Here is a 9,558-nt window from a genome sequence, read left to right on the forward strand (position 1 = left end):
AATAAATTATTTTCCATACTAAAATGACTATTTATGTTGCAAACATAGAAAGTAGCAACTCTCGTTAAAGTTGTGTTAAAATATTTAATGTACGGACCCGTTCTTAGTAGCTATTTTTGAAAAAAAGCTTTGCATGCTAAGAATCAACTACATATATACCGCCTGCCTAGCCTATTTTAAAGCACTGGCCAGGGATTCTGAGGCTTGTGAAGCTAACAACCAAAGCTTAAAATCCGAGTCCAATATCAATAAGAAAGCCAGACTCATCTTGCTGACGACCTCAGAAAACAACATTTGCTGTTAAGAATAGCTGCAGTGGTGCTTGTGATCAATAATAAGCAAACATACCAGTAAACCAGTCCTCCAGAATAATAAGTTACACAGTAACATAGGTAAATAAAACATGTAGTTAACCGTCTGCGTGCCTGGATAAACATGCCATCAAAATTATACATAGCAGGCTTTCGAATTTTCCGACTCCATAGCATTTGCAAGCAGAGTTCCCTAGAGGCCAAGACCAACGGTCCTCCCATCTCTTCGGCGTAGTCCTGCTATATAATGCTTCTCGAGGTTGGTGTCGAGCTCCTCCAGCTTCTTGGCTTCGTCTGAGCTCCCGTCCATGTTCTGAACCTTTTTCTCCTGAACCGGGGCACTGTTCTTCACACCCTGCAATAAGCCATAGCCACCAAGGCATCCTCAGACTCTAAAACGGTGTTAGTGCATGGCAGAGTTGTAAGGTATATGTTCTGCTGAAACTGAAGAAATAAATTTGGAAGGACAGAAATATTCAAAAAACAGCCTGAAGGAGAGGAATTACCATGAGTTTGTTAAATTTCTCTTGGCGTTCACGATCAGAAAACAAATTTAAGTCCCAGCGATTACTTGTCTGTAGTATCAGCGAGAAAAACAAATGATAACTTGTCTATAACAAACTGAATGAAATGAATAAATAAATAATAATAATATCACCCATTCACTGGACGATTACCTCCTCTGAAGTATTACTCTTTTTGTTGCCCCAAAGAAGCTTTTTCTTCTGATCAGTGGATAGGCGCCCAGTTCCGGCACCAAATGCAGCAATATTCCTATTCACTGCCATAAAGCAGGGATGGTCAATGATGCAAGCTACTACTCAAATTGTCAGGGAAGAGATTACTATCATGGATGGTCAATGATGCAAGCTACTATTCAAATTGTTAGGGAAGAGATTACTATTATAGATGGTCAATGCTGCAAGCTACTACTCAAATTATCAGGGAAGAGATTACTATCATGGCTATCTCACTGGATGCCATCATGGAAGTATGGAAAAATAGTTTCTTATGTATCAGTTATCAGTGCTCAGTGCAATGTTCAGCCCATCAAAATCAAGAAATACAATATTCCCTTTTCTTTATACCAAGCAGCATTGTTGATAGTTGAACGCGCCAATGTAAAGACAAGCACAAAAGAAAAATCAATCAGCTAAGGAGAAAACAAGTCTTGGAGGTAAGACAGGAATGGACAAATTGTTGAAACATGATGACCATGAGGAAATGCTTACCTAATTCGGCGGCTTTCATAGCTGCAACTTTAGCTGCATTTGCACCATCATCTAAGCTTGCTGCAGAGTTATCCAAGGCTTCATTTGTGACTGAGGATAGTTTGGCATCTGTAGAATTCATAACTTTACCCTGAGAGTGTATATAGAAAATTATGCACCAACAAGAAAGTTAAGGGATAGAAAAACAAACTAACCATCTGGGTTATCAGTATTTGTCCCAGTTGAACTGAACAGACTTCTTCTCTTCTCCCTAGTTTCCACCAAAGCTTCTTTCTCAATTTCCTTTCCATCTCTCTTCTTCAGGACTTCATCCTCCTTAATGGTTTCCTTGTTCTTATCAACAACCCTGCAATGATCTCTGTCGTCTCCATAACCTCTGTACTCTTGTTTTCTTGCATCTGTATATTTGTTGTACTCTCCAATATCATTCCTTTGATACGCACGAGGGGAGTCTTGCTTTCTTTCATTTATACTCCTCTGATCTCGACTGACAGATTTCTCTCCATACCTACTGTCAATATCTCGCTGGTCACCACGTGATCTACCAGACGTGTAGTCACGCTTTGAGCGATCATAATAGGTATCAGTCCTTGATTCACGATCTGACCGAGAGGCTCTTGTATGGCTCCTACCATAATCATCACTGTACATATCATGGTACCTCCTATAGTCATCATGCCTCTTTGAGTCACGCGATGTTCCAAAGGAATGCCTATCAGTGTGCCTACCCGAATCATGACCTCTTCCTAATCTAGTATCTTTTGACTCTTCTAGATCTCTTGAGTTATCCTTCCTTCCTGAAGTCTCATAATCTTTATCACAACCTTCCTTGTATTCAACTGGACTATGACTCCTCCTACGCTTAGAATTCATCCTGCACTCAGGAGCATCTATCAGTTAACAATAACACAAAAGTTTGCATATACTAGACTATGCAGTAGATAAATCAGTCTTGAAACCAAGATAGTGTTTGGTTCAGCCAATGGGGTGGTAACGGTAATGTTATCAGCTACCCCCGCTATCTGTTACAGAGTACCGATTCCCAGATTTTTGTTTGGTTGCCTTGGGTAACGTTATTCAGTTCCTTTCTGCGTTTGGCTGGGAACAACGGTAACGGACAGCAGCAGGCTGCTGATGAACTAACGCTTACAGAACAGCACAAACGTAACAAAGCATCCATGGTCTCCAAATCAGCAGCAGAACATTTTGTCGTGCTTACAGGACAGCAGGCTCCTGATTCTATTGAAGAGAGAAGAGCAGGCTAATTAACAGCCGCCGAGCAACATTTAAATTAAAAACTATACTGTATATAGTAAGTTCCAAGGCAAACTGAAATAAAGTTGAAAAGTAATGACAAGTTTCGTACTGATATGTTTTGAGCTTCAAAACCATAAAAAATTCAGAAAGATGACACAATAATGTCTTAGAGCTCCAACTTCAAATGATTGGCAAATTCAGAAGTTTATATGAACAATATAGCACAAGGTTGATCTGGTACATTGGCTCCTGATATTCTTAGCGAAAATTTGATGCTTACTCGTCATTTCTTCCTTTGAGCCTCATCTAATGAAGAGAAAAAAAATTACAAACATATGTACAAGAAGGATTTGGATATGTAACAGAGGCAAGGTAATATGACAGTATCTAGATGATACAATTAGCAACCCAGGATCAGGCAAGTTAAAAATTTTGGACTAAGCCACATTTTCTTGGGATCTGACTGGATGCAATCCTCAGAATATTTAATTGCCCATCAGGTTAGTTAACCATGAGGGATCAAAAACACTATCAAATAACCATCAGGTTATTTCAATTATAGAACCTCTACTCAAAGAAGTGTTTCATTCTTGATGTAGAATGAATGCAAATTCATTTTCAAAGACATATCCAGTACTATTTAACAAATGAAATGCTTAGAGACATATTCAGTAGATATCAAAACCATATTGCGTCGAATAGTTCCATTCAGATCTCTACCGAGCCCTTTCTGTGCATGCAGTAGCAAGGAGATCAGACCGCCAGCAGTTTGATAGCTACTGAAACTAATATTATTTTATCTGGTCGTCAGTGAAAATCATTCCAGAGAATCAAGTCAACTAGTGATGAAAACTTCGAAACAACTGATCATGGGACGCAATTACCTGTAGCAGTAGCAATGTGTACCCTGTTCTAAACGCTTGTCTAGTTCCAGACTTGATGTACAACAGCCACAGCTAATGAAGGTGGAATTGGACACCCCTGAGCTAACCCTCTGTTAGCTACTTATATGACATTGACTTCTAAGCTCTCTCATAAATAAACTGTACAAACGTTGGCTTCTAAGTTCTCTGACTTCTATCCTCCTTTCTATTTTCCAACACTTCCACTTATATGACATTACTAACAAAAAACAAGATGTAATAATACATAAGCACGATCGCGGAAGATATATTTCTAAGAGCCAAATTTCTCTTCCGTGTACATGTAGTTAATGGAAGACGAACCATAGTGCTGTACAAAAATAGTACAGTTCAAAATTAGAACACAAGGAAAAGAAGTAAAGAACACTGCCTTTGCCGGTCCCAAGCCCGCGATGAGAAAATGTGGAGGGTTGTGTTAGGTCTGGCGAACTAGCGTAAAAAATCAGCCACTCAAATGGAAATGAAACCCATAAGAAATTCGTTGGGGCGTAACCCTCTTAGCGACCCGCTACATCGGAACCCGGGTGTGGTGTTAAATGGGCAAGGGCCGGGTCGTCATCCCCTCAGGGGCGCGTCGTATCGTGATCCGGGTACGATGATAAGTGAGCAAGGGTCGGATCGTCGCAGCCTCTGTGGCGCGCTACATCTGCGCCCGGGTGTAGTGAAAAATGAGCAAGGGTCTTCGCATTTCTCTCGACGGGTGCGCAGGGTAAGGAAGCTAGCCGAGCCAACTAGAATTCGTCTAGGTAGTTGGAACGTAGGGTCTCTAACAGGTAAGTTAAGAGAACTAGTCGATGTAGCAATTAGGAGGCGTGTAAATATTCTATGCGTGCAGGAGACTAAATGGAAGGGCCAGAAGGCGAAGGAGGTGGAGGGTTCTAGCTTCAAGCTCTGGTACACGGGGACAACTTCGGGTAGGAATGGTGTAGGCATCTTGATCGATAAGAGCCTTAAGGATGGAGTTGTAGATGTTAGGAGGCAAGGCGACCAGATTATCCTAGTGCGGTTGGTCATTGGAGATTTGGTTCTGAATGTGATCAGTGCCTATGCCCCTCAGGTAGGTCTTAGTGAGAGCTCCAAGAGTCAGTTTTGGGAAGACCTTGATAGCATGGTTAGTACCGTGCCTATCAGTGAGAAGCTCTTCATAGGAGAAGACCTCAATGGCCATGTGGGAGCGATTAATGTAGGATATGAGCGATTACACGGGGGTTTCGGGTATGGTAGTAGGAACGAGGGGGGGAGGATGTTTTGAATTTTGCGGTGGCCTACGACCTGCTGTTAGCGAATACCCTCTTTAGAAAGAGGGAGTCCCATCTAGTAACTTTCCATAGTGGACAATACTCGAGCCAAATCGACTTTATCCTTGCTAGGAGAGAGGATAGACGTGCATACTTAGATTGTAAGGTGATACCTAGGGAGTGTGTTGTCCCCCAACACAAGCTTGTGGTGGCGGATTTTCGTTTTCGGGTACGTGCCCACCGGGACAAACGTGCCAAGATTGCGAGAACGAAGTGGTGGAAGCTTAGAGGGGAAGAGGCACAAACGTTTGAGGAGAGGATACTAGGCGAGGGGCCTTGGGAAGAAGGAACAGATATAGATGATATGTGGCTAAAGATGGCAACATGTGTTCGGAAGGTGGCCTTAGAAGTGTTTGGTGCGAGTAGGGGAGGCAAGCAGGAAGTGAAAGAGACTTGGTGGTGGAATGACGAGGTACAAAGGGCTATTAAGGAGAAGAAAGAGTGTTTCAAACGCCTTCACCTCGACAAGAGCGCAATCAACATCGAGGGCTATAGACTAGCGAAGAGGTCTGCAAAGCGAGCTGTAAGTGTAGTGAAAGGTCAGGCTTTTGATGACCTTTATCAACGGCTAGGTACGAAGGAAGGAGAGAAGGACATTTATAGAATTGCTAGGACCCGTGAGAGGAAGACAAGGGACATAAACCAAATCAAATGCATCAAGGATGGGACAGATCGACTTCTGGTGAAGGATGAGGAGATCAAGGACAGATGGCGAGAATACTTCGACAAGTTGTTTAATGGGGAAAATGAGGGTCGTACCTTCGAGTTGGACGACTCATCTGATGATACCAACAAACGCTTTGTGAGGAGGATTCAGGAGGCAGAGATCGGGAAGGCTTTGAAGAGGATGAAGGGAGGTAAAGCGATGGGTCCTGATAGCATCCCTATTGAGGTGTGGAGATGCCTGGGCGAGAGGGCGGTACTATGGTTAACTAAGCTTTTTAACCTAATTTTCGGGTCAAACAAGATGCCGGAGGAATGGAGGAGAAGTATATTAGTACCGATCTTCAAGAACAAGGGATATGTTCAAAGTTGTACTAACTACCGGGGGATTAAGCTGATGAGCCATACGATGAAGCTTTGGGAGAGGGTTATCGAGCATCGCCTAAGAAGATTGACAAGGATGACCCAAAACCAGTTTGGGTTCATGCCTGGGAGGTCGACCATGGAGGCGATTTTCTTAGTACAACAGTTGATGGGGAGATATAGAGAGGAGAAGAAGGACTTACACATGGTCTTTATTGACCTAGAGAAGGCGTATGACAAAGTACCGAGAGACGTCATGTGGTGGGCCTTGAAAAAACACAAAGTCCCAACTAAGTATATTACCCTCATCAAGGATATGTACAAGGATGCGATGACTTGTGTTCGAACATGTGATGGCGATACCAGTGACTTTCCAATTAAAATAGGGCTACATCAGGGGTCAGCATTGAGCCCTTATCTATTTGCTTTGGTGATGAATGAGGTCACAAGGGACATACAGGGTGATATCCCTTGGTGTATGCTCTTTGCTGATGATGTGGTGCTAGTTGACGAGAGTAGGGCAGGGATTAATACGAAGTTGGAGCTGTGGAGACACATGTTAGAGTCGAGGCGGTTCAGACTGAGTAGGACCAAGACCGAGTATATGATGTGCGACTTTAGCCCGACTAGGCATGAGGATGGGGACGTTAGCCTCGAACGTCAAGTGGTGGCCAAGAAGGATACTTTTCGGTATCTAGGATCAATGCTTCAGAAAGATGGAGACATTGATGAAGATGTTAGGCATAGAATTTCAGCCGGTTGGTTGAAGTGGCGGCAGGCTTCTGGCGTCCTCTGTGACAAGAAGGTGCCACAGAGGCTAAAAGGTAAGTTCTATAGGACGGCGATTCGCCCGGCGATGCTATACGGTGCTGAATGTTGGCCTACAAAAAGACGACATGTCCAGCAACTGAGTGTAGCAGAGATGCGTATGCTGCGTTGGTTCTGCGGGCATACAAGAAGGGATAGAGTCCGGAACGAAGAGATTCGAGATAGGGTCGGGGTGGCACCTATCGAGGAGAAGTTGATTCAACATCGGTTGAGATGGTTTGGACATGTACAACGGAGGCCTCTCGAGGCGCCGGTGCGTAGTGGAGTTTTAAAGCGGGGCGATAATGTAAGGAGAGGTAGAGGTAGACCTAGACTAACTTGGGACGAGACGGTCAAGAGAGACCTTAAGGAGTGGAATATCGCTAAAGAATTAGCTATGGATAGGAGCGCTTGGAGATTAGCAATTAACGTACATGAACCGTGACCTTTGTTTCTTTTTGTTTAACCCCTAACTCTCCCTTTGGCTTGTACCCTTTTTGTGTTTCTTATTCTTATTTTCTGTGGGTTTCATCTCTAGCCTACCCCAACTTGCTTGGGACAAAAGGCTAAGTTGTTGTTGTTGTAAGGAAAAGAAGTAAAGGTAAAATCTGGATCACAAGGAGCAAAGCGTCGATGGAAATCCATGGCCGAACAAATAATGAAAGTGGCACTATTTGATAACTACAGTCAATGTTGTTGGTTCTCTATCCAACATATGTTTGCTGCACGAATCAAAGCCCAGCTGGAGCAAACAGATGCAAGAGCACCGCACTAACATCATTGCATACTATAGTACTTGATAGGTTAATAAATAGAAACAGCGAGTACAGCTCACAAACAATGTTCTTGCATCTGCAAAGGGTAAAGCTCCCTTGCAAATATTTTCTTCAGCTTAACCGGAGGGAGATTACAATTGAAAACACCACGACAACCATGCATAATAAGTCTCCAACACACATACCCCAAAAATGACTGACAACCTAATCAACAGCATCAAGTAAACTAAGCTACTACTACTAGCCTCCCATAAGCTGCTAATGAGGAAGGAAACCCTGTCCAGTGGATGATCCAACGGCAATCACTCTCCCCAACCCCTGAGCCATCCGTCCATTAGCTACTTATATGACAGTCCTGCTAGCTACTTATATGACAGTACTGACAATGCCAAGATATAATAATACATAAGCAGGATGGTAGACGTCATATATCTACGGGCCAAATTTCTCTTCATTCATGTAGTTAATGGAAGAGGAGCCATATTGCTGTGAAAAACTAGCACATTATAAAATTAGAAAGGAGCCATAGTACTACAAGGCATATCTCTAGTTCAACCCAAACAAACAGGCAAGGCCACATTAAACAAAAAGCATCATTCACCATGCAGAGAAACGAAGCGGCAGATCAGCCAAAGGAAGTAAGCTGTTTAATCCAGTAACATAATGAGTGAGATTTTTCCGCAACTATCTAGCAAGAATGACATATGAGAAAAGCTATCATAGCATCCTGACAGCATGAATTTGTCGCAGCAAAATTCTCTCTCCCTCTCTCCCTATCTCTCAGAAAAAAAGAACTGAACGGGATGCAAAATCAGACACCACTTTCACATGAAGGCGCTCGGAGGGGTAGGAAGAACACACACACCTTACAGATCCTCAATCCGTTTGATGCAGGTCGTCTTCTCCCCCGACCCCCTCGCGGAGCTTGCCCTTTCGCTGAGAATTTCTGTCAAAATCAAGAACATAGGACATGTTAGGGTTTGCGGAAAATGTTGGGGTGGAGCGGGATGCAGAAGAGAGAGGGAGAGGGGGAGGGAGAGCGAGAGGGGGAGAGGAAGGATGGTCCTCACCAGTGAGATGCGGCGCAGCAGGAGCCGCCGGCGTGGATTTCGGCGGCGGCGCGAAGAAGAGAGGAGTCGTGCGTGCCTGCGAGGGAGAAGGCGGAGTCGAGGGAGAGGGCGGAGTTTTCATCTATTTTTCTCTATTTCTGTTATTTTCTTTTTCCTTTTAATTTTACAGCCCCACTGAAAGGACGACTTTGCCCCTCACTTATCCTTTTGCACCGATTGGACCCAGCAGCCTTTCAGCGGAGAGGCCCAGCAATTGTGTTCTTGAATTAGCAAGAAAGCAGAATTAGCATATAAAAAAAAAGAGAGCAGAATTTACCTTCATGGGGAACGTCCCTGGTCGGAACTTGGTGGTGAGCAGCTCGCGGAGCCGGCGTACGGCGCGCACGCGGCTGGCCAGGATGTCCAGCAGCGGCAGGAACTCCTCGACGCTCAGCGGGAAGTCCTCCGTGAGCCACACCGACGGCCGCAGCATCTTCACCGTCTCCTCTTCCTTCCACTTGGCACCCCCCTCGTCGTTGTCCCGGAGTGCCAGCTGAAGATGCCATCCTCGCCGCGCCCCCACAGACGCGCACGCCGGCAGCCACCACGGCACGTCCATGCTGTTCCTCCGCCTCCGTGGGGTGCCCAAGTGCGAGGGAGGCCCCGCCACGCTGTACCGGCTGGGCACGTAGCAGCTCCGCCACGCCGGCGGCTACGGGATGTCGGCGACCAATCGGGCAGCCATGTGGAAGGAGGAAGCGTCCCTTTCAGCAGGCAAAGTTGTCCTTTCAGCAAGGTTGTAAAATCAAAGGAAAAAAGAAAATAGAAGAAATAGAGAAAAGGAGTTGAAATCCCAAATATGAGGGTTATATTGTGAAA

The 9,558-nt window shown here is 44.5% G+C and overlaps 1 protein-coding gene across 2 annotated transcripts; it reads right to left on the reverse strand.

Annotated features, from left to right (window-relative positions):
- Positions 1-293: 293 nt before the first annotated feature.
- Positions 294-9,332, reverse strand: LOC112875951 (arginine/serine-rich coiled-coil protein 2). Of its 2 annotated transcripts, XM_025939960.1 has the most exons (8): positions 9,017-9,332; positions 8,701-8,930; positions 8,496-8,576; positions 1,738-2,417; positions 1,544-1,651; positions 989-1,092; positions 818-886; positions 294-703 (listed from the first exon to the last, which is right to left on the reverse strand). In XM_025939960.1, exons 4-8 carry the CDS (start codon positions 2,414-2,416, stop codon positions 410-412), a joined length of 1,254 nt encoding a protein of 417 aa, XP_025795745.1. In that variant the 5' UTR covers position 2,417; positions 8,496-8,576; positions 8,701-8,930; positions 9,017-9,332; the 3' UTR covers positions 294-409. The 2 variants fall into 2 exon arrangements, with proteins under 2 accessions (XP_025795745.1, XP_025795746.1); XM_025939961.1 differs by lacking the exon at positions 9,017-9,332 and having other exon boundaries at positions 294-666; positions 8,701-8,926.
- Between the last annotated feature and the right edge of the window lie 226 nt (positions 9,333-9,558).

This window comes from Panicum hallii, chromosome 9 (assembly GCF_002211085.1).
Source record: "Panicum hallii strain FIL2 chromosome 9, PHallii_v3.1, whole genome shotgun sequence".
In the NCBI taxonomy this organism is placed as follows: domain Eukaryota; kingdom Viridiplantae; phylum Streptophyta; class Magnoliopsida; order Poales; family Poaceae; genus Panicum; species Panicum hallii.

Bases quoted from the DNA above. Each gene is read 5' to 3' on its own strand.
- LOC112875951 (XM_025939960.1), bottom strand. From the start codon at position 2,416: ATGAATTCTAAGCGTAGGAGGAGTCATAGTCCAGTTGAATACAAGGAA. The intron at 1,093-1,543 runs GTAAGCATTTCC...GCTTTATGGCAG, and splicing joins TATGAAAGCCGCCGAATTAG to TGAATAGGAATATTGCTGCA. The intron at 704-817 runs GTAATTCCTCTC...ACACCGTTTTAG, and splicing joins AGAAATTTAACAAACTCATG to AGTCTGAGGATGCCTTGGTG.